General features: G+C 42.7%; 1 protein-coding gene across 1 annotated transcript in view; it reads left to right on the top strand.

Moving 5' to 3' along the window:
- LOC144767042 (protein bicaudal C homolog 1-A-like) overlaps positions 1–24,428 on the top strand; it is a 195,406-nt gene that overhangs the window by 98,441 nt on the left and 72,537 nt on the right. The window contains exons 11-12 of the mRNA XM_078650679.1: positions 7,244–7,425; positions 10,371–10,522. Coding sequence (XP_078506805.1) covers positions 7,244–7,425; positions 10,371–10,522 — 334 coding nt within the window. The remainder of the gene's footprint in view (positions 1–7,243; positions 7,426–10,370; positions 10,523–24,428) is intronic.

Genomic DNA, 24,428 nt, shown 5'->3' with positions numbered 1-24,428 from the left:
AGGCTCAGGGTTAACTTAGAGGCAGCACACAAACAGATATAAAATGAAAACACAACACAAAAAAAATCCCAAACCAATTTGGATCAGAGCGGACATTTAAATAAATAAAATTATTCCAGAACTACACAATACAAATTGCTAGAACAGTGATTATTATATTTTCACCTTATTAGTGACAGTAGCACCTAAAAACACAAAGTTGCTCTCGTGATCATATTAGCGCACTAGACTAGGAAAAAGTCACAATTATAGACCAACCACTATGGAGCCCAGGGACCAGGTTAGTCCCACTGTAAAGTTACCTTCTAAGTCAGCGCAAAGGTTTCCGTTCCTGGTGGAAGAGGCCGAGAGGAGCAGTTCGAGAGCCGTGGATGGTCATTGATGTAGCACAAAGAGCAAGCCGGGCATTGTAGGCAGCACTGCTGTAGTGCGAAGTGCAGCTCTCATGTTGCTGGTCGTTGCTGTTGATAAGAAGAGCAGGTCCCACCTGGAGCTCCGGATTGGCAGTTGTCTCGGATGTCAGGGGCTTGGCCCGAATGGGCCCAGTTGTGGTTGTGAGGAACCCAAGTTTAAGGACTTTCATCTTTTCTTATAGGAGAAAGTCTCATTGATGCCAGCCAAGGGTCCAGGATCTGAGGGGCACCTCTCAGGATCCGTCCTCACTGCAGCAGAGGCCTGAGGCCTGCAGCAGGGCTCAGACAAGCCGATTTGTATGTCCAATCAGAAGGTCAGCTGGGCAATTGCAGGGAGGCCTCTAAAACTTGCTGTGTCCTGCAGTTCACAAAGGAGGTTAGCCAACTGACCCTTGGTGTCACTCTTGGTAACCTGGGATGAAGGCAAGCAGATCAAATCCTCCTTCATAGACAGCAAGGCAGTCCTTCAAGCAGCAGCGGAGTCCTCTGGTAGCACGGCTGTCCTTCTTCTGCAACTTCCAAAAGTCTAGGAGTGTTTTGACGAGTGGTTTAGGAGGTCCAGTATTTATATCTGGTGCCAGACTTTGTGTGTGTGTGGCGGGGGGACACCATGTCGTACCCCCACAACTGGTTCTGGAAATGTCTGCCCCTTTCCCTGTCAAGGCTCCACAGTGTCTGGGGGTGGCAAAAGGCAGGGAAGTCCTGGTGTCAGATTTCTTTGTGTGTGCAGGAGAAAAGGCCTTCAAATTGCAAGTGGTGCTGGGTACAGCCCCATCCCAGTCATTCTATCAAGATGGCCCATCTTGTCCACACTTAAGGCCCCCTTTGTGCTACTGTCTGGAAGCAATACACAAATCCCAACAGCAGAGCCATTCACAGTTGTGTCCCAGGACACTTGTGGAAGGCTAGTGGAAGGCATAGTTAGTTAGGACATGAATTGCCAACCTTTTAACAGTGGTATTTTCCGAATTGTAACTATAAATCTGCAATCACCATTAAAAAAGGTTTTAAATTACAATTAATTTGAGCTTAAACAGCACATCTCTCTCTGCACCGAATCCAAAGGTAACACTTATTAAATGTAATAGGGTAACCCACGCTATAATATGCATACTCCCTTGCAATTGGCAAATGTGTACCATGGTAATCATATCAATTTGGCTCAGAAACAACACTACATTAACCATTCTAACAGTACCAACAAAACAGAAATGCCTTGGAGTATGACACATGGCAGACCCTTGTACATTTCAACAAGAGTCTTGGATAAAGGGGTTCATTTTCTGAGACGGACAAGGCCCCTCATACCCTAGACCCCCCTATCCAGCGGGATCGAGCCACATTGAGAAATGGAGATAGAAATGTACGTTTTCCCAGTGTATCCCCATTAGATAACGAATCCTAAAAATAGGCTACATCTCCTTCCACATGTCAAGCTATTGAAAAGTGTACCTTAGATGAACATCGACATGTAGAACACACGAGAGCAGGAGATTTCCTTAGTGCTTTTTTGGCTAATCTTAATCTGGTGTTTGCGTAACAGAATGATAAAGATCTGGGAGTTTTAGAAATCATCTCTACATTTAACGGTAGCAGTCTTACTTCCACTATTGATTATATTTTTATCTCTGCCTATTTAGTTTACTTTGTTAAGTAATTTGGGGTCACTTGGAATCAGTTTAGTGACCACAGCCCATTATATCTTAGAATAGAATGGAGAAAAGAGGAGGAAGTACTGACCAAAGAAGGGCCAGTGACCCAGGATATCAATACTATTGACCATGGTCGCAGATTGAAATGGAACATGGTTGGCCTTGAGTCCATTTTAGATAATTTAATTATTTCATTTGGATGGGGCATTCATGTATGTCTAGAGGCTGACTGTCAACCAGAAGCATTATTAAACGCCTTTAACAGGGTTGTAAGCAAGTTTCAAAGTGTTTAAGCTGTTTGCATAGCAAGAATAAGGAGCCTATTCATAGATGGTTTGACCATAAATGTTCAGAGGATCATCAAAATGTGTTGACAGCCTTGACATAAACTCCCAGAAGTAATTCATAGGTCATGTTGTGTCGGAAAATATATGAAATGGCAAAAACAGATCAGAAATATTAAATTAGAAAAGAAGCATGACACCAACCTCTTCAGCCTAATATTTTAAAATGTAGTGTCAGGTTTTAGGAAATGGTTAATCACCCTTATTTCACAGGAGAGGGTAGAGGAGCAGTAGATTGTCATATTGCTCCTGATAACTGGGGGCAGCCTTTTAAAATGATACATGGTTTTGATCCTGCAGAAGTCATAGCCATTAATGGGGAGTGCATTCAATGTAACTTTAACATGGAATTCTTTGAGGAGTAGGTGAACGAGGCAGTTATTTACCTGTCCAAAAACAAGACCCGAGGCCCAGATGGAGACCTGCTGATTTGTATGAATTTGACTCTATTAATTGGGTCAATTTAAAACTAATATCTTTAAAGCCGCCTGTAAAATGGATATTGCTCAGTCATGGTCTAGGTCATTAATTATACATGTATTAAAAAATGGGCAAAGATGTGACCCGCAATGCTATAGGCCTTTATCGTTGACAGATTCAGTGGTTAAGGTTATGGGGTGTATTATTCTCACCAGGTTAACTATGTGGCTGGATGAAAACAACTGAATTGTAGTATGGTTTTAGGCCAGGAATGGGCACCCTAGGTCAATGTTTGAATTTACAGATGATAATAGGGAAATACACAATTGCCAATGGCTGGCTCGATCAATTTAGCTTTTATGGACGTCACATGAACATTTGAATAGTTAATAGGAGTAAACTGTGGACAATCCTCCTTAACATTGGAATTGGAAGGGACATAGTGAATTTTCTGCATGAACTTCACAGGAATTTGACTGCTGTAGTAAGATATGACCAGAATGGGAGCTCTACCCTATAGCTTATGTTTCAGCGGGGGAGGGGGTGAGACAGGAATATATCTTGGCACCACTCATGTTTACACTAAATATAAATAATTTGGGTGCAACATTATGTATTGTATGTAAAGAACGGCAGCATCACATTTTATCCCTGCCCTATTACATGGTAATGATGCAGTGTTGATAGCAAGAAATGCTGTGGGCCTACAACAATGTCTTAAGTACTTTGTTAGTTTTTATGAATAGTTTGGATTTTAGTACCAACTATAACAAATCACACAAAAAGGTTATGTCCTCTAGTAGCATGGGACTAAAAAAATTTATCCTATAGGGACCTGAGATTACTTGAGTAAAGGCCTTTTCTTACATTGGGATCATATTTGACGAGAGAGGCTAATGGGTCCCATTAGTGAGAGCTAAAAAAAACAATGGCCAGGGTAGCCACCTCAGTGTTTGATTTTTCTTCCTTTTCAGGAGCATAGACCAATAAAGCCCTGATAAAAATGTATCATTCTAAATGCATCTCCACTGCACGTTATGATAGCGATATCTGGGAATACAAAGAGGCCACAGATCTACAAGTAATAGAAAATAAATTTATGAGACATTTATTATCTATGCCTCAATCCATCCCTTCTCATATCCTGCGTGAAGAATTAGGGATAGGATACATATCCGATTTGCTAACTCTGCGACTCTTGCTTAGATGGATTTCCATATGGTTAAATACAGAGTTGGGATTGAATCAGGCTATACTGAAGAACTATGAATCTGGACAGGGCTGGTAGTATTCCCTGGCTCGGTATTTGCAGATTTGGAACGCCCTGATTTATCCAGGTTGCTAGAACGGATGGTCCGTGCTGACTTATTGTGGGTCATGAGGCAACATATTTCTGTAGTACAAGAAAAGAGAGAGATGAGGGGGATGAATAAAGCATCTGAGCCTCTGTACGAGCTTATGGTTACCCTGAAGCCATCTACGTCCATCAAACCATAACTTACAGTGGTTACAAACCCACACCATCGATTTTCATTAACAAGATTTAAATTAAATGTATTTTTGGGCAGAGCCTCATGTTTGGAACAAAGTTGAAAATGTAGGTCCTTGTTGTTACAATTCCTTCTCCGATCAAGAAACTATGCATTTTATAATGTTCTGTGGGCACTTTAGATACTTGTGGCAATGGTATATTTTACCTCTGTTGTGAGGGAAATAATTAGACCTGCCTTAACTTTTTTTACAAATGTTGCCTAATGAATTTATATATTTTATTGTAGCTCTTTTTTAATAGGGGGTAAGACTTAAACATACATCAGATACACAATCACCTTGATTGTAGTAGTCTAATTTAAAACAAAAGTGAACGAATTTGGATTGTATCTGTTATTGTGTGTACTTTTAATGAGATTTAATGTGGTTGTTTATCTGATTGTATTGTCTTTTAAGAGGGCAGATCTTATTATGAATTTAGGACAGTGTTATTTATTATGCTAATGATTAATGGGAAAGGAGGTATTGACTCAATTTGCAAGTTCTTTTAACCCCTTCCATGCTGGTGACGGAACCGTTCCGTCATCAGTCACGGCTGAGCTGTGCTGATGACGGAACGGTTCCGTCACGACCGCGCCCTGTTCTGGAATGTCCAGCACAGGGCGCGGCTTCGGCGCCGCGGTCAAGGTGTTAAATTGTTTGTATGGGTAACCCACTGTTAGTCCTTACAAAAGTGAAAAATGTCTTCAGGAGGTTTTCACTGCCACGACATGTAAAACCTAATTATACATGTCCTACTTTTTAAATACAATGCACCCTTTAGGGCCTACCTCAGGGTTAACACATAAGTATAAAAAAGGAAGGTTTAGGCCTGACAAAAGTTGTTTTTAATCAGGTCGAAATGGCAGTTTAAAACTGACTCCAGACTGCAGTGACAGGCCTGAGTCATATTTTTAAAAAGCCTACTTTCATGGGTGGAGTTATGAGTGCTGCAGGCCCACTGGTAGAATGTAATTTACTGGTTACATGTTGTACCATTTAATAGGGACTTACAAGTAAATTAAATGTGCCAATTAGGTGTAGGCCAATGTTTCCATGTTTGAAGGAGAGAGCACAGGCAATTAAGCACTGGTTAGCAGCCAACAAACATTAATTGAGCAAACAGGAAGCATAACGGCAAAAGGTTTGGGGGAATATCACGCCAAGGATGTCAGGTCTAAAAGTATTGTACCACAATATCATGACCATATTGGCAACTGACCAAACAATTTCTTTTAACTATTTGTATTGATAACAGGGCATAATTTCAAGCGGTTGCAAGTTGCAGTATGTTAAACATTTCACGTCTCTTCTCATATTATTCTACACATGATCACATTACATTCAATACAGTATATTTGGTAGACAGTTGCGAGCAGCCTCCTTCCACCCGCCACCCTCAGTCAGAAGCTGTATCCGATACGGTCCGAGGTGGAGTACAGATATTCCCCTTATACGTGTTCCAGGCTCCCCATATTCTCTCCCACTTGACCAAACAATTTTGTCCTAAATATTGTTTACAAAAATACTGCCCCAATAGAGTTTAATATTAGAAAATCTACACCAAGTTGTTACCAATATTTAATCTACAAAATGTATGTGAGACAATGTTTTTGTCATCGACATTCTGACATACCTTTGCTAATGGCCCTCAAGGGTCCATTCTATGATTCAGTCTTCTCTATGATGCCTCCACCCAGACCTTCTTCTATTATTCTTATGCCTTAAGCCTACTTAGTAGCACAATTGTAATGCTCTAGCCACAGGTTAACTGCTGAGTGGTACACCACTGATCATCTATCCTGATACAACCTCAGACTTCTAACTGCAATTTACTGTATTCATAACTTTGTTAGTAGTGTGTCCTAAGGGGAAGTTCAACAGTGGGAGCAATGCTAGGTAGATTTTCAATGGCCAGAATGGGGTTGGATTTTAAAGTTTTTTGTCCTGAGGTGTACAACTGTGGATCATTATTGCCAGATGGACTGTGATCAACAAGTGAGGTGATCATGATAAAACTTTTTTTTCACGTTGCTTACTACAAGGTTTTGAAAGAAGACGTGGTTCAGCTGTGACCAGCATTGTGAATGGAGGTGTTCACTTATTGGTCAGAGAGCATTTGTATTCATTACAAGTTTCGTGCCTTGTGTTCATTCTTTTATCATAGTTTAGATACTGACGTTTTCCAGGAAGATGATTTTCTGGGATGCTCATAGATACAAGGCCTGGCTGAGAGTTTCTGTAAGGAAAGTGTTGTAGACTGGCTTTAAATAGCTGATATCTATGAGGCAGGAGTCTTTGACATTGGCGTACATTGAGAGGATTGCTGGAGAAGAATACTTGAGTTCCACTCTTCCTTTATTCTTTCTCTGTCAAGGTCTTGGTCCTGAAAGGACATTATGGAAAAAAACAATACACATAAACTCAATTCAGAGGCTCGTAAGTGTGAAATGATGGGAGCATGATTTAAAGTAAAAACGTGCTCATATTTGGAGAGCTCTATCAGTTCAGGGGGCCAATTGAAAGCGCAAATTTCTAGGAAATGTCGCCAGCATGCATCATAACTAAGTTGATAATTCTTCTGAACATTTCCTTGTTGAAATTCTTCATATTTTGTGTTGTAATTGTAATTCACATGTAACAAAGATGCATTCTAGAAAAATGCCAGTCTTACATGCATACAGAATGATCAATATCCATGCAAGAATTTGAGAACTTTATTTCTAGATTCACACAATACCGAAATTTGTCTTTATCACTGCCAAAATGACAAAAAAATAAGCACATGTTAAATAAAGAAACAATTTAGAGTGTTGATGATGAAACTAGAAGTTCTAAGAGACTGGATGTAATGCATGGAAAATCACATTTTGTTTCTTCATAGGAATAAATGTTCCACAGAGAGCTGAGATGCCCATAATAGCTCCATCACAAGTGGGCAAAACACCTTTGACACCTTTGACAAACAAGCATGTGTCTCCACCAGGCCTAACTGTCATGGGAGACCCCAATAAAACATCAGTGCACCTGGACCCAGAACTCTCAGCACTGAGTCATCATGCAAAGGTAAGCAAGAGGGAGGTCAATAGGGTGTTGTAATGTAATGTGACCTGGATTTGTAGAGCATGACTCTTGTCATCCGTGAGGGTATCCAGCTGAGTATGTGTGGGTTCTGCAAGAAGGATCAGTTTAAGAGCCAGGTTTTTTGTTTCTTGTGGAAATCCATAAGTGACAAGGTAAACCTAATGTGCGGGGGGAGGTTGTTCCAGGATTTGGCTGCTAGGTTAGAGAGGGCCCTACCTCCTGTCTTGTTTCTATGGACATGCGGGGTGTGGGCGAGCATGAATGATGCTGAGTGGATGTTCCTTGTTGGTTGGTGGAAGTATAGATGGTGGTTGAGGTAGGTGGGACCCTGGTGAAGTGCCTTGTAGGTATAGATGAGCATCTTGAGCTTGCAGCATTTCTGAATGGGGAGCCAGGCTGAGGATTAGTCTGGTAGTGGCATTTTGGATGGTTTGCAGCTTGTGTAGTAGGTGCGTGGAGATGCCATAGTAGGAGGCGTTGCTGTAGACAAGTCTGCTTGTGATGAGGGCTGAGGTGACCTTTTTTTTGCTGTCAGAAGGGAGCTATTTGATGATTTTTCTGTGCATGTGAAGTATGTGAAAGCAGACAGAGGTGAAGGCATTGATTTGATGCCTCATGATGAGGTTCATGTCCAAGACGATGCCCAGGTTTCTGGCGTGTTCGGAGAGTGAGGGGGTGGGGGCATAGTTCTGTGGGCCACCAGGTGGAGTCCCAGGGTGAGTTATTGTTGCAGAAATTATTACTTCTATCTTGATAGCATTGAGTTTGAGATAGTTGTCTCTCCTCCAGTTGGCCACGTTGGTCATGCACATTTTGGAATTACTCCTGGTGGTGTTGGTGTCTTCTAAGAGGGAGAGGAGTAGTTGTGTGTTGTTGGCTTAAGAGATGATGTAGAGTCCATGGGTCCGAATGATGCTTGCTAAAGGAGTCATGTATATGTTTAAGAGAGTGGGGCTGGGTAAGAAGCCTTGTGGGACTCCGCAGATGAGGTCCTTGGGTTCGCAGGTGAACTGAGGGAGCTTTCCTGGCTTCTGGAGATGAGTGTGTTATGGGAGACTGTGTCGAAGGTTGCAGAGAGGTCCAGGGGGACGAGTGCAGCAGTGTGGCCTCGATCTAGTATGGTGCAAATGTCTTCTGAAACTGCGATGAGGGATGTCTCAGTGTTTGGCTTCAGCTGAAACCTGATTGTGAATTGTCCAGGCATTTGTGGTGCTCAAGGCAAGGGGAGAGCTGACGGTTGATGTCCTTTTCTATGACTTTGGATGGGAAGGGGAGCAGGGAGATGGGTTGGTGGTTGCTGAGGACTTTAGGGTCCACAAATGGTTTCTCTAGGAGAATGGTGACTTTTTCGCATCTCCAGGCAACCAGAAGGTGGCTATAGAAGTGTTGATGATGGTTGTGAATGCTGTGCTTATCGTGGGTCTCCCTAGGTTGATGAAGCGATAGGGACATGGGTCGGTTGTGGTCCCCCAAGTAGATGGATACCTTTATAACCATTGTGTCTTCTTTGGTCATTGGGGTCCACTCCATGAGGGGGGTTACCTTAGTGGTGGAGGTCGGAGGTAAGGTAGGATGTGGTTGAAGGCCGAAGATCTTGTAGATGTTAGATATCTTGGGGAAGAAGTCAGAGAATTGGTTGCATAGTCCTAGTGATGGGGTGATGGAGTTGGAGGTGGTTGGTGGATGAGTGAATTCCTTAACAATGGTAAAGAGTTCTTTGTATTTGTTATTGCTGGCTTCAATCCTCTGGATCAGAGCTTTCTTCTTGGTCTCTTTCAGTTCGTGGTAGTAGCTCCTGAGTGAGGTCTTGTAGGCCTTCTTGGAGGTGGGCCCTTGTGAGGTTCTCCATTTCTTTCTGTTTACATCGCCTCCTGGACTCTCTGAGTGCATCGGTGTGCCAGCTCATGTGTTCATACTACTATGAACTAATTGTATCTTGTGTAATTAAATTATATAAACTGGGGCATCCTCATGGGTCACTTCAGATCATTTCTTATTGTTCATAAGAACTACATACAGCATCCAGTAAGATTAAGGTTCATGTACTAGTGATTTTATCCACCCTCGACCACTGGGCGATGTGCTGTTTTGATCCATATCAAGAAAGTCTATTGGCTGAATTAAACCACAAACTCTTGTCTTTTTTGATTTGACAGAATTTAAACTGAATTCTTAGCTTTAGAAACTCAAAGATCTTCTGGAGCTCTTTAGAATTATTCAGTTACTCGTCTTGCTCTAAACTATCATGTTTGTTTCATGTTCCAAAATCTTTATCCACTTACTGAGATGTTTATTAAATGCTCAGGGGTCTCTGATTTCCTTTTTACTTATGTATGTCCATAAATCATTTACAATCTTTCTGAAACATTAACAAATTATGCCTGAGTACAAAATGTCAGTGTAGGTATGCTTTCTCCAAATTCATGTAAATAATATAATCACCAATGTCTGCCCCATTCTTTGTAGAAAGGAGTAAAAATGAACAGAATCTGCAGTCATTTGTGAAACTCATAACTTTAAGCTTTTATTGTTGTGATGTTATGTTAGCCATTCCAGTTCCAGCCAGATGCATATCTTGACCAGGCCTCCAAAAGGCCACTTGTCCTTCAGACAATGGTGTGCTCTACCAGCTGTGAAAGACAAGCTCCTCTCTTAAGTAAGAGCCTCTAAAGTCAATGCGCCATTTCTATCTGTATGCTCCTTTGTTGTTCCACTTCCTTTGTACAGAACTTGTCTTGGGTTACCACATAGTCAAAGGAAGGACAACATTTCCTTCTGCTGTTAATTGGATCCGATGGGTTTAAAAACAAGGTTGCCTGAAGTGAACCCATTTAAGTCAAACTGCTTTGTGTCTATGTGGTGAACTCTGATAATATAACTTTGTCTTTGCAGTAGTAGTCTCATTCACGTTTTGTTTTGTTAAACAGCCATTTCACACATTCTTACGTAAACCTGAAAGAGAAGCTTTGCAGGAGATTCCAGAGAGAGATGATACACAGCTAGAAATCGACAGCTCTGAAAACATGCAGGAGGAAGGTGAAAGTGGAGGAGGTATGGACTCAACCCTCTCTGGTGAACCGTAAGTACCCTTCTATCTTATACTAGACATACAACACATGTTTGCTTTGTTTAATTTCTGTACCTCTTTTCTTGGGTTGATGTGCTTTGATTTATCAATACTAGGAGTTCACCTCTGGAATATTGATGTATTTTCTAGCGTTCAATCATACTCCTCCTTTTCTAACAATAAGCAAATATTTCCGCATAGAGGCAATTTATTAAATATTCTCATTTTGTGAAGTAAATATTAAGCCACATAAAAGCAGCCTTTTCTTCAATCCTCTCTTCCATATATCCTGCTCCTGAACCAAATCCAAACACCCACAAGGGGCATTTAGGCCTGGAAAACATGGAAAAATCAAAGAACAAACCACAACTGAATACAATGGACAAGTAGAGACAGTAAAAGAGAAGTATCCTGAAAGTCATACAGTCAGGAGATCAACTGTTACAGCAGCATGTGGTGTTGGTGTGAACCACAGGCTTCTACAATCTTCTATATTCAGCTAATTTGAATTAGGGAACTATCATTAGAGCTGATTGGAACTGTAGTGAGGGCTGCCTTTTCAGCTACGAGGACACATTGTGATACATCTTTGAAGGGCCAAGGACAACGCCTTAAATGAAAGGCAATAAGAGGGAGCCAGTAGATATAGCGATGGACAGGGGGCTATGGAGAAAACTGTGGCAGTGAGGAAACTAGTAATAAGCTTGGCAGTGTGGCAGCGGCACCGCCAGCATATTACCAGCCTCACATCGCTGCAAGACTGACAGGGGTTGCGAATCCCTGGCAGCAGCAGTGGTTCTGTAGCGGTCCAACTGCCATAGTCCGTATATGGCAGGTGGACCGCAGGTTCGGCGGTCCACGGGCCGACTCCACGACTATGGCGGTCCAATGGAATCACTGTAATCATAATAAGGACCAAAGCCATCATGTTTAGCTGAATATAGTAGACAATTGTGTTTTTCACAAAAATGGGTTGATGGCTCCACAAAAGAATAGCTATATTTACTTATTTATCCAATTTATCCAAGGACAAAGTGGAGCCCAGATACATCTACATGTCCTCACCTTTGTGAACTTAATCTGCAGATGCTTATTAGGCATAGCTGGATATATTTCTCCCACCCTGGCAATTGCATTAACGGTATCTCACAACAAGAATTATGTTATGTTCACTCAGACATAGTCAGCTTGATCTCGTTATGTTTTGTACTTCAAGATAACATCAATCATAATAAACAGTTGCTAATGAAAATGCTCTGTTCATTTCAGGATCACCTGTTTATCATCAGCATACGTGTGAAACATCCTCTGTGAAAATTATAAAATAAAATAAAGTATGAAGCAGCCAGATTTACAAGTTAGAGAGTGAGGTAACCAGGAACTATTTGGGGCATCACAAGTTACATCACACCTGAGTTGTTTCAGGTGTCTCAAAGATGGCTAGGAAGGAGACAAAGCAATCATTTGTTTATCCTCACTACCCACCAATTCCTTAACTCTGGCCAGCAACACCCAGTAGTAATGGGTTTCAGAGGCTACAAACAATGGCAGCTTCTCTCCTTTCAAATGCTTCTAAAATGGGTTTTATGTATTATGATGTATCCCCTCCACCCCTGCAATGGGAAAAAATCTGGTTTGCAAATCCCCAAGGGTAGTTTGAAATGTATGTTGTTTCTTGAATGAGATAATGACAACTAAATGCAAGAACATAGATGAGTATGACATACTAAAAAACTGATGCAACGATAATTGATGTTAGAATTCCTAGCAACCGCTACCATCAGGAGCATGATCCAAAATGTTTCCCTCAGAGGCAGACCGTAAGCATAAATTGATTGAACCCTGAATTAATTGGCAGGATTTGGATAGGACTGTAATGTATCTCAAGCACGCCATTGCTTTGAGAAGAAGCACCACTCAACAGAATAATGGATGTTATGGATATTATAATTGAAATAAAACAAAAGATTTTTAATCCAGTTCTAAAAGAAAATTAAAGTTCAATGAGGGTTGTATGGCTATCGAGACTGGCAATATCGAATGACACGACTATAGTGTCAAAACTTATCACCTAAAAAAATATCAAGTTTACATATCTTTTACTACAAACATATTGTGGAACAGAATATCTCCAAAACAAGGTAATAATATTTTTTATAATATATACATATATGACAATTAAAGTAATTTATTTAAAATATCAAAGTAGTAAGTAATAATATTATTTAGAATAAGTAGATTTAAATAGATGCAATAAGTATTATTAAATATATATATATATATATATATTCTTTAAACAATATAAAAAAATAATTATACTTTTTAAAAATATATTACATTTTAAATATAAACTAACAAACAAATATAACCAACAAATATTTCTAACCTAAATTAAATATTAAAAATAATATATGCTTTTAGTGAATACTATAAACCAAATATGTAAATATTATATGCTAAAATATAACAATAATATTTAACTAATTAAGAACTTTCAGTAATAATAAAAGCTCTAAACATATTAAAAAACATATATTAACCTAAACATTTCACAATTAAATAAATAAAATAATATAAAAAAGAAATTACATTTTGAATAAAAAAATAAAATATTATACACATAAAAAACAATTAAATACCAAAAATAGCAAAAATAAATATGTCAACTCCAATTTAAATCAAAGTAGAAAACTTGTTCCACTTAGGAGGGGTTACAGTTACTATTCCCACTCTAACATAAGCCGAAACAAGGAACAAATGGTAGTTTGGAAGGGTTGGATTTAGTATTCCCACTATAATCTATTCAAGATGTTGCACTTCAGAGGAGTTAGAGTTACAATTTCCACTCCAACATAAGCAAAATCAGGGAGATTGCTGGACTTCAGAGGAGTTATATTTGCTATTCCAACTCCAATTTAAACAACAGTATAGACAGTGTTTGACTTTGGAAGGGTAGGTTTATTATTCCACCTTTAGTCTTAGCAAGCGCCGGGAAAGTGTTGGATTTCAGAGGGGTTAGATTTGCTATTCTAACTCCAATTTAAGCAACAGTAGGGACGGTGTTTGACTTCGGAAGGGTAGGATTATTATTCCCACTCTAGTCTAAGCAGCACTAGGGAAAGTGTTAAATTATGGAGAGGTTAGATTACTATTTCCACTTTAGTTTACCCAACAGTAGGTAAAGTGTTAGACTTCAGAGGGGTTTGATTTACTATTCTCACTCCAAGGTAAGCAAAATCAGGTAAAGTGTTGAACTTCTAATCACTTCTTAAAAATATTTAAATGCCTAACAACAGAAAATTAATAAAAGATTCTTAAAATAAAAAGTTTACATTATATAAATAAAAATAACATAAATAATAATACAAAATGTAATTATCAATTAAATTAAGAAATTAATTTAAATAAAGTTTACTAATATTTTACATCAAAAAACACAAACACTCAACACATTAAATTAACATGGAAATAAAACAATAATACATTTAAAATAGTACTTAAATAAAGCAAACAGAATTAAAAATTATGCCAAATCTAAAGTACATTTTACAAAATGTATTATCAAATACACATATCAATAAATTAGTAAATAATAAACAAATAACTTTCATTAAAACACTTAGAAAATGTACACAATTAATTACCAATTTAATATTTTTCAACGTAAAAAATAATTAAAAAACAATTGTAAATGAAATCCCTTACCACACAGTTATCAACAACCTGCTACTAAAATATACATTAAAAATAAAATTATACAAAATTAAAATAAGCATTAAAAATCTCAATTTAAACTTCAATAAATCAAATCACAATCATTAACTCATTTACATAATACAATAAATAGTTAACCTACAATAAAGAATTGATTCATATTGCAAAAAACAGTCATTCATAATTTTATTAACTTCCAACCCAACAACTCAGCATTAAATTTAAATCAATAATTAAATATAAAAAATGTACTTACACATTTTAAATTACAAACGATACCTAAAAAACGAATAATTACATTAATATTAATATAGATCATTGATATAATAATGCATATGTATTACATTAATAAAAACAACAAAACTAAACTATATTAAATATAAATTCAATTACAAAAATTATATTCTGACCTTGATATTCTGTTACTTGATGTCACACAATGTTTTTGACTCACTACTTGTGTCATTCACCTCAGGGAGATATAATTGTTTGTTCCAACTACCTAAATGCCTTAACAGCCTCACCTATTAGTTTGTAAAAGTTGATATGCTTCTCAAAATTGACCGCTTTGAAAGCAATGATATCAGTTCTGTAGATTTGTTAAGATCGATTTCCTATTTAAACTATAGGTTACTTAAATTTCAACATTTTACACATGCTTTAATTTTCCCAGGAACAATTTGTTTCAAGTGTTTTAGGCTATTTATAACTGCAACACAAGGGTGACAGTGTGTCATCAGTCTGTTCGAATGTTGTTAAAATATTAAAGGATCACCAACAGTGATTCACGGTGAAGAGTTAAAGAACATATGGAACACTGCGGCCCACATCCTGCTAGACCTTTCCGCAGCCTACGACACCGTTTCACATCGCACGCTCGAAGCCAGACTTCACGACGCGGGGATACAAGGATCCGCCCTCGATGGGATCCAATCCTTCCTTTCCGGCAGAACCCAGAGGATTCGACTCCCTCCCTTCCTCTCCTAACCCACGCAAATTTATTTTTATTTTATAATTACATTTGTTAAGCGCGCAGCTACCCGAAGGTTTCCCGGCGCTGAGGCAGACTAGGCGGTCAGAGAAAGTAAGAGAAAATAATAAACAATGGGGATCAGGAGTTAAAAAGCCAGGTTTTAATTCCCTTACGGAAAGTAAGGAAGCAAGATTCGGAGCGCAACAGTTGAGGCAGGGCATTCCATAAGGAAGGGGCCAATAGGGCAAACGAACGTCCCCCCATTTTGGCTCTGTTGGTGCGAGGAATCATGTACTTGTTCTGCGTAGAAGACCTGAGTGTCCGGGGAGGAACGTAATGGTGCACTAAGGCAGACAGATAATGGGGGGCCTTACCAGTCATGATTTTATGCATATAGCAGAGTGCTTTAAACTTAACTCTGTTCTCGATACGCAACCAGTGCAATTTCCGCATATGGGGAGTAACCGGGGATCTAGCAGGGAGGTGGCAGATGAGGCGAACTGCCATATTCTGCACCACCTGGTACTTCCTGGTAACCTCCTTTGCGGCGCCCAAGAGAAGGATGTTCCCATAGTCCAGGCGGGAGATGACAAGAGCCTGGACTACAGTCCTCAAGGTGTCCGCCGGTAGCATCCATGTGATTTTTCTTAGCCACCTGATGATGGTGGTACAGGTGGCGGAGACTTTCACAGCGTGCTGCTTGAAGGTAAGCTGGCTATCAAAGAGCACCCCAAGATTGCGTGCAGACTCTGATGGATTGGGTACAGGACCCATCTCCGATGGCCAATGGTGTGGGCCCCAGAGTGAGGTGTCTGGGCCAAACAGGAGGAGTTCTGTCTTGTCCCCATTTAATTTTAACTTGTGCTTCAGCATCCAATCCGATATTTGTTTTAGCCCGGATTTAAGAGAAGACGAGGGGAGATTTTTATTGGTAGAGAGGGAGTAGATGACTTGAGTGTCATCGGCATACGAATAAATTGTGAGGCCAGCCTGTTCCGCTAAAAAAGCAAGCGGCCTCACATACAGGTTAAAGAAAAGGGGACTAAGAATAGACCCTTGGGGGACACCGTGAGTGGAGGAAAAAACAGATGAAACAGAAGTGGAGGAAAAAACTTGGAACGTGCGGTCAGAAAGAAAATTAGCAATCCAGGCCAGGGCGGTACCACCGACGCCAACTCCCTCCAGCGTGGACAGTAAGATGGAATGGGAGACGGTGTCGAATGCTGCACTCAAATCAAGCAGAATGAGTGCCACCGTCTCCCCCTTATCCACTTGGCGCCTGATGGTCTCTGACACGCCCAGAAGGGTGGTTTCCGTGGAAAAACCCGCCCGGAACCCGGATTGGGAGCCATGAAGAAAATTGGAGGATTCGACAAAGGAGTTAAGTAAAAAATTAACATGTTTCTCCAAAATCTTGGAAAAGCAAGGGAGCAAAGAAATAGGGCGAAAATTGGAGGGGTTGTCTGGGTCTGCATTTGCCTTTTTTAATAGAGGGACCACCATTGCGTGTTTCCATTCGTTTGGAACCGTCGCTTCTGTCAGGGAAGCATTCAAGACATCTAAAATAATGTGAAGGGAAACTGGGTCCAAGGAGCGCAAAATTTGAGGGGGCATAGGGTCCATGGGGGAACCAGATTTGATGTCTTGAAGATACTTATTTAGCAGCGCAGGGGAGATCGGATCCCAAGCAAGAAGTGGGGAGGCAGTGAGCAGTGAACCGGGGATGATATCAGGCGAGGAGTTACATGAATCTTGAGCAGAGTGAGTGGAGGAGGCAGAGGTGAGGTCAAAAGCAGCATAAATCTTATCAATTTTTGCGAGAAAGAAGTTGGCTAAGACATTACACTGAGCAGTGTCTAAACAGGGATCCTTGGGAACCGAGGAAGCACCCGAGAGCTCCTTGACTATTTTGAATAGGGCTTTGGGTCTATTTTGCGCTGTTAGAATGGTGCTGTTCGCAAAGTCAGCTCTGGCAGTATCGCAGGCCGCATGATACATTTTAAGGGCGGACTTGTATTCAATTTTATGGGAGGGGTCATAGTTGGAACGCCATCTGCGCTCCAGTTTTTTACAGTTAGATTTCTCAGCCCGGAGAGAGTCGTTAAACCAGGGAGCAGGGGGGTGATGGATTTGAGCTTTGTTATTTTGGATCGGGATACAGAAATCCAGGGCAGTGGTTAACCATGATGTAACATCGGGGAGCTCTTTAATAGTAATCTTAGGGATCATGGGTTTGGAGTTGCCAAGAAGAGAGTTTAATTTATTCAAGTCAAGACGTTTCCAGTTTCTACTGGCTTTGTGGGGAAGATCGGGCCTAGGGGAATCAGCCACAGACGCTTTAATAGCAAAATTAACAATAAAATGGTCAGACCAGAGGACAGGAGTGGACGACAGATAGGACATGCTAGTTAGATTAGAGAAGATAGGATCTAAAAGGTTGCCGGCCTTATGAGTAGGGTCGGAGTTGTAAAGATGAAGGTCTAATGCTTCCAGATCCTGTCGGAGACGTTTAGCGATAGCACAAGAGGACGAGGTGAAATGAATATTTAAATCACCGAGAATCGTGAAGTTGGGAGACTGTACTAAGAATGGGGCCACAAGCTCAGGGAGTGCAGCTGCCCAGCTGCTAGCAGAGCCTGGTGGACGGTAAATCAGAGTGCCCGTTAGTGTGAATTGAGGAGAAAGGGAGAGTTTGAACAGACCAGCTTCGCAATTGGGAAAGTCAAGATCTTCCCACTTGCAAGAAAATTCTCTCTTGAAGATGATAGCAATTCCCCCACCATCTTTGAGAACACGGTTACGCCCAACATAGGTGTAATTGTTGGGGAGAGCCATGGCTATGTCAGGGCCCGAGCTATCATTTAACCAAGTTTCGGTGGTAAACATGGCAGCGGGGCTAGCATTCTCCAAGAGGTCAAAAATGTCTCTCTTATGTTTTGAGAGAGACCGACAATTAATACTGATGAAACTGAAAGCCGGGGAAGAATGGTGAAGGAGGGGCGTGGGGGTACACCTAGGAACCGAGGAATTCCAAAACGTGGAAGATCTGCTGTCTGTGCATGATTTGAGGGAGACCAAAGTGAGAGCGCAGTGAGGGCAAGAAAAGGGCGCATTTTGGCAATTTATGACAGAGTGCGAAGGGCAATAAGAACCTCGCATCTGCAATAAAGCAGAGCGTGAATAGGACATAAAAGTAGAAACAGGGGGGTTAGGCCCTAGGCCCGTGCTGGCGCGGACGGGCGCAGACGGGCAGGACTTAGGCTTGACTTCGGCGCGACGTCGCCGCTCCCGCTCAACTGAGTACTCCAGAGATCATCACTCAGCCCCACACTCTTCAACATCTACATGGCCCCCCTCGCCGCCATAGTCAGACAACATGGGCTCAGCATCGTATCCTACACCGACGACACCCGGCTCATCCTCTCACTCACGAAGAACCCCGAAGACACCAGACTGTGCTTCCAGGAGGGAATGAAGAACGTGGCAGCATGGATGAAAGCCAGCTGCCTGAAGCTCAACTAAGAGAAGACCGAGGTCCTCATCCTCGGACCCTGCAACTCCGCCTGGGACAACACCAGGTGGCCCTCCACCCTCGGGAACCCTCCCACCCCTATAGACCAAACTCAGAACCTCTGCATCATCCATGATTCCTCACTCTCCACGAACCGCCAGATCAATGCCGTTGCCTCCACTAGTTTCAATTGCCTTCGCGTCCTCTGCCTGCAGAAGGACCGTCACCCACGCACTCATAACCAGCAGACTAGACTACGGCAACGCCCTCTACGCAAACTCCAAACCATCCAGAACGCCACAGCCAGACTCGTCCTCGGGACACCACATCATGAACACATGACCCAACGCCTACGAGCCCTACACTGGCTCACCATCGAGAAGAGGGTCGCTTTCAAACTCCTCACCCACGCCTACAAATCCCTCAACAACATCGGACCCAATTACCTCAATGAGAGAGTATCCTTCCACGTACCCAAAAGGAACCTCCGCTCTGCCGACCTCGTCCTGGCAGTGGTCCCCCGCATCCTCAGAAACAGAACCGTCGGGAGAGCTTTCTCCTACATCGCAGCCAAGACATGGAATAAGCTCCCTGTGAACATCAGACACTCCCTGACCCTAAACACATTCAGGAAGGACCTCAAGACCTGGCTCTTCGACTGATCCGGAGCCACTCCCCCCCCCAGCACCTTGAGACCCTCTAACGGTGAGTAGTGTGCTTTATAAACTCCTGATTGATTGATTGATGGAAGACCCAGTTCAAGCTCTTTCAATGGCTTTTAGGTTTAAAAACTGTTATTAAAAGATTGATAGATGCAATGTGACAATATTGTGAGCCAAAGACAGTGCAAAAATGCCAATTACTGAGCATAGTCTTATGGATGGGTTGCATGTGATTGATGTTTGCAAAGTAATCGAGCACAAATCAAGCACAATTATTATCTTGATCTGCAAGTCATTCCTTGAAATCTTCAAGCATCACATTGGAATTATTTAGGAGTAAGTTTCACACCACATAATCCATGTCCCCAATGTATCCAGGAGGCAGTATATAGGCAGACGAAGAACTACAGAGGAGTGATTTGTTTACATTCTGGTGCTCTTTTCCACATTGATAACACCTTCGGTTTAGGGAGGAGGGGGTAGCTGTGTAGTGATATGTATCAAGAGCAAAGTAAAATTCTCTGTGAGTGCTCTATGTTACCTACTTGAGAGGTTTGTTGGCAAAAACATGATTAGTTAACCTTGTTGCTTACAAGGCTACAACTAAAATTCTAAAATGAGAGATTACTGTTATAGCCATTTTACTCTTCAGTTTTGAAAAACACTTAGGGGCTGATTACGATGGTGAAGGGACTACCACCAACAGGCTGTCAGTGACGGTCCCTCTGCCATCGTAATGTGGTTTTCCGTCCGCTGTATTACAATGGCGGGCAGAAGCGTTACGGTAGGAAAGACCGACTGCCACGGTCCAGACGGGCAGTGTCAATTTGACCACCCATCGACACAACCGCTAGTCCCTGCATTGTATAGGGATTATGATATCCCTCTCTTCTGGTTGTTTTGTGGTGGTCAATCCGCTGCAAAAGAACTGGCAGATATGGAATTGTGTGCTCAAAGTGGGCTCCCCTACTCCCTGGGCCTGGGACATGGGTCCTAGGTGCCCCCCTAAATATCCCTGAACCATATGGCAGGCACCGAGTGGTGCCTTCCACGTAGTTCAGGGATATGTCAGCACCCTATTTTTTGTATTGCAGCGGGGGTTGCTGACCGTATCTCCTGGGACCACCACCATCATAAATCAATCATAGGTTTGTTAAGTGCAGCTACTCACCTGAGTAGGTCTCAAGGTGCTGGGGGGGAGGGGAGGAGCGCAGGTCCAGGATGTTCACGGAGATCCATCGAAGAGCCAGGTCTTGAGGTCCTCGGTGAACTTGGAGAGTGTTGGCATTTGTCTGAGGTGGAGCGGGAGTGTGTTCCATGTCTTGGTCATGAGGAAGGAGAAGGAACACCCTCCTGTTCTGGTCTTCTTGATGCAAGGCACCGTAGCAAGGAAGAGCTGGGCTGAGCGGAGGGATCTTTGGAGTGTGTGGAATGTGAGTCGGTAGTTCAAGTATTCAGGTCCGATGTTGTGGAGGGCTTTTTGGGTGTGGGTGAGAAGATTGAAGGTGATTCTCTTCTCGATGTAGAGCCAATGTAGTGTACGCAGGTGTTGGGTGATGTGGCAGTGACGTGGTAGGTTAAGGACTAGTCCAGCGGATGTGTTATGAACATTCTGGAGTTTACTGGTGAGGTTCTTGTTGATTCCAGTATAGAAAGCGTTGCCGTAGTTGAGCCTTCTGCTGATGAGGGCGTGGGTGGAGGTCTTTCTGTGCTCAAGGAGGTGTCCATTTGAAGGTCTTTCGCAGGAGTCATAGGGTGTGGAAACAGGGGATGAGATGGCGCTGATTTGGTGGTCCATTTTGAGTTCGGAGTCCATGATGAATCCGAGGTTGTGTGCGTGGTCCATGGGGCTGGGTGGGTTTCTCGAGGGCAGGGGTCTACCAGATGTCGTTCCAGGCATTGGGGTGTGGGCCCATGATGAGTACTTCATTTTTTTCTGTGTTGTGTGGTAGGCAGCTGCTCTTCATTCACTTGGCAACTGCTTCCATTCCTTCTTGAAAGTTATGTTTAGATATGTTGGGTTTGTTGGATAGGGAGAGGATGAATTGGGTGTCATCTGTGTAGGATACAATGTTGAGTCCATGGGATCTGACAATGGGGGCGAGCGGGGCCATGTATATTTTGAACAGGGTGGGGCTGATAAGGGATCCTTGGGGAATTCCACAGGCGATCGGTGTGGAATCCGAGAGGAAGGGTGGGAGTCTGACCCGCTGTGTTCTACTGGAGAGGAGTGAGCGGATCCAGTTGAGGGCCTTGTCCCGGATCCCTACGCCATGGAGTCTTCTTGCTACGGTGCAGAGAGTGACTGTGTCGAAGGCTGCGGAGAGGTCCAGGAGGATGAGGGCCACAGTCTCGCCTCTGTCGAGGAGGGAGCAGATGTCGTCTGTTGCGGCGAGGAGGGTAGTTTTGGTGCTGCGGTTTTTCCTGAAGACAGATTGGGTGGTGTCGAGGATGGTGTTTTCTTCAATGAAGGAGGAAAGCTGGTTGTTGACGGCTTTTCGGATGACTTTCACCAGAAACAAGAGTAGTGAGATGGGTCTGAGGTTTGTTAAGTTGGTGGGTTCCGCCGTGGGTTTCTTCAGGAGAGGGTTGATCTCGGTCTGTTTCTAGTCGTCAGGGAAGGAGGTGGTCTCGAGGGAGTGGTTGATGGCTCGGTGAAGCTCAGGGGCGATGATGTCTGCAGCTCTGTGGTAGATGTGAGGGGGCAGAGGTCTGTGGGGGCCCTGGAGTGGATTTACTTCATTGTCTTCAGGGTATCTTCGGTGATGTGAGGGGTCCAGCAGTCAAGTGTTGGCTGTGTGGTATCGGGAGTGGAATGTGCGGGTTCCACATGTTGGTTTTGGTCATCAAAGTTGTCACAGATGGTCTTGATTCTGTGGTGGAAGTAGGGGCTGAGTTTGTTGCAGAGGTCCTGGGAGGGGGGAATGTCTGTTGTCTCACTGTTGGGTTGGGTAAACTCTTCGATGATGCTGAAAGTTTCCTTGCTGTTGTGTGCGTGGGCAGATATTCTGTCCTGGAGTACCTTCTTCCTTATGTTTCTGATGAAAAGTGTGTGTGCTGGTGGCTGCTTTGAAGTTGTCATGTGCTACTGTTGTTTTTGAGTTTCTCCAGATCTTTTTGATGCATCTTCAGGTTTGTCTGGATTCTTGGAGTTCGGTGGAGAACCAGCTAGCTCTCTTGGCATGTGTGTTGGTGGTTTTCTTGAGGGGGGCAATGGTGTGGGTGAAGTTGGTGATCAATTTGTGCAAGGTTCGGACTGCAGTGTTTGGGTCGTCGTCCGTGATGGTTGGAATGGAGCTGCTGAGGGAGGTTGTGAGCTGGTAGTCATAGATCTTGTTCCAGTTTCTGCGTGGGAGCTGGAATGGAGGTATGTGGGTAATGGTTGTTTTGAAGATGAAGTGGATGCATCAATGGTCTGTTCATGGGAGTTCCGAGGTGCGGCTGAAGGTGATGGAGTTTCCCGCTGTGAAGATGGGGTCGAGGATGTGTCCTGGTCAGTGCAGCAGTGGCAGGAAGGAGGAGGGAAGAAAAGGAGGGAAACAGAGGGAAAGGAGAATGTGATAAAAAGAGGCAAAGTGCAAAAATAGGCAAAAAGACAAAGTGAGAAATGGGCAAAACAGACAAAGTGAGAAAAGGACAAAGAAAGTCAAAGGTGAGCAAAGGCAAAAGAAGACAGAGTGAGCTTGAACACTCAGCAAAAGGACCTCACGGAGCGAAGCGCAGAACAGGAGCATTGCAACACCGGCCTGAAGCAGCGCTGGGGGCAGAGGCACTACGACGGAGCTGCACGAGGGGAGAGCAGTTTCCTGACCAGGAGGTCAGAGGTCTTGCTCTATATAAAGGTCTTGCTCTAATATGGTATGTGAGACTGCCCCCTTGTAGGCGGGCGGTCCCAAATACGAAACGATGCCGCCATCGTAATCAACCCCTTAATGATCAATTTAGGTGCTTTGATCTGTGCACTGCATCATCTCAAGACATTCAGTGATAAGTACTGTATAGTACAGTCGCTTAAAATACTGCATTTTAACTCTTAGGGCCCGATTTTAATCTCGCTAGTGAAGCCCTCCGTACGACTCTGATCCGAAGGGCTTTACAAGCGAATCGTGCTCCTGGAGTCCAGACGAGTGAGTATGATACATACAAATGCTTCCGGACTCGGTTCGCTCAGACTCCCATTGAACTCTATGGGATCCTGTATACTGGACGTGTAGACAGGCTCTAATATCAAAAAGGGGTGGGTGGGGAAAAGCGTTCACTCTGTGGCGGGCACCCCATGTTGCCCACCACACTGTGCATGTTTGGATCAGGAGCACCCCACCCGTGACAGATTTGTAGGGCCCCGGATGAAGGGGAGCCTGCTACGGCCCGATTCCAACAGTCGTTTCATTTAGCTGAGACCGAGTCGATACTGCTGTCCGAATCGTGCATTGTACTTGATTGCTCGGAATCCAGCTCCATTGCGTGGCACGATTGGTCTACGAACAAGTTGTATGGACAGGATTGAGTTGGGAAATGATTTGGTCGACGAGTATGTGATCTTCGCATCGTACTTGGTAGTCCGGATCTGTGTACGATTTGGTCGGAAAAAAGGGCTACGAATTGGATCCGAAAAAGCTAAATCCGATGCGGAGGCCTTCCAAACGACATCGGAATCAGGCCCTTAATACCTTTAATGGTCTCTGCCACTGGGTTTTGGCTTCTTTGTTCTCTTACCTTTTGGAGGGATCCCAGCAGGTTATTTATAGTAAGGGGCATTTACTATGTTTAAGTGATACCTGTTGATGTTATTTTAACTCAAGCCTTACAGAAGTCTTTTTATAGACACCTCCTTTTCAAAACATACTCTTGACACTCAATGGATATGGAAGCGGGAACCTACATCTTGCATATGCCCTAACCCACTATCATTTTCTGATAAGGATGCAATTTATTTCTCTGAAAATTGGCTTAACATAACATTCAGTCAAATCACTAGCAAACATAATCCCTTCACTCAACCATAAGCATTTATGCATTGATATTTCTCCATTCTGTTCTGTCATTTCTGAATTAATT

This window comes from Lissotriton helveticus, chromosome 7 (genome assembly GCF_964261635.1).
Source record: "Lissotriton helveticus chromosome 7, aLisHel1.1, whole genome shotgun sequence".
In the NCBI taxonomy this organism is placed as follows: Eukaryota; Metazoa; Chordata; class Amphibia; order Caudata; family Salamandridae; genus Lissotriton; species Lissotriton helveticus.
Note: the sequence above shows the minus strand (reverse complement) of the source record. Positions and strands in the feature narration are given on the sequence as shown.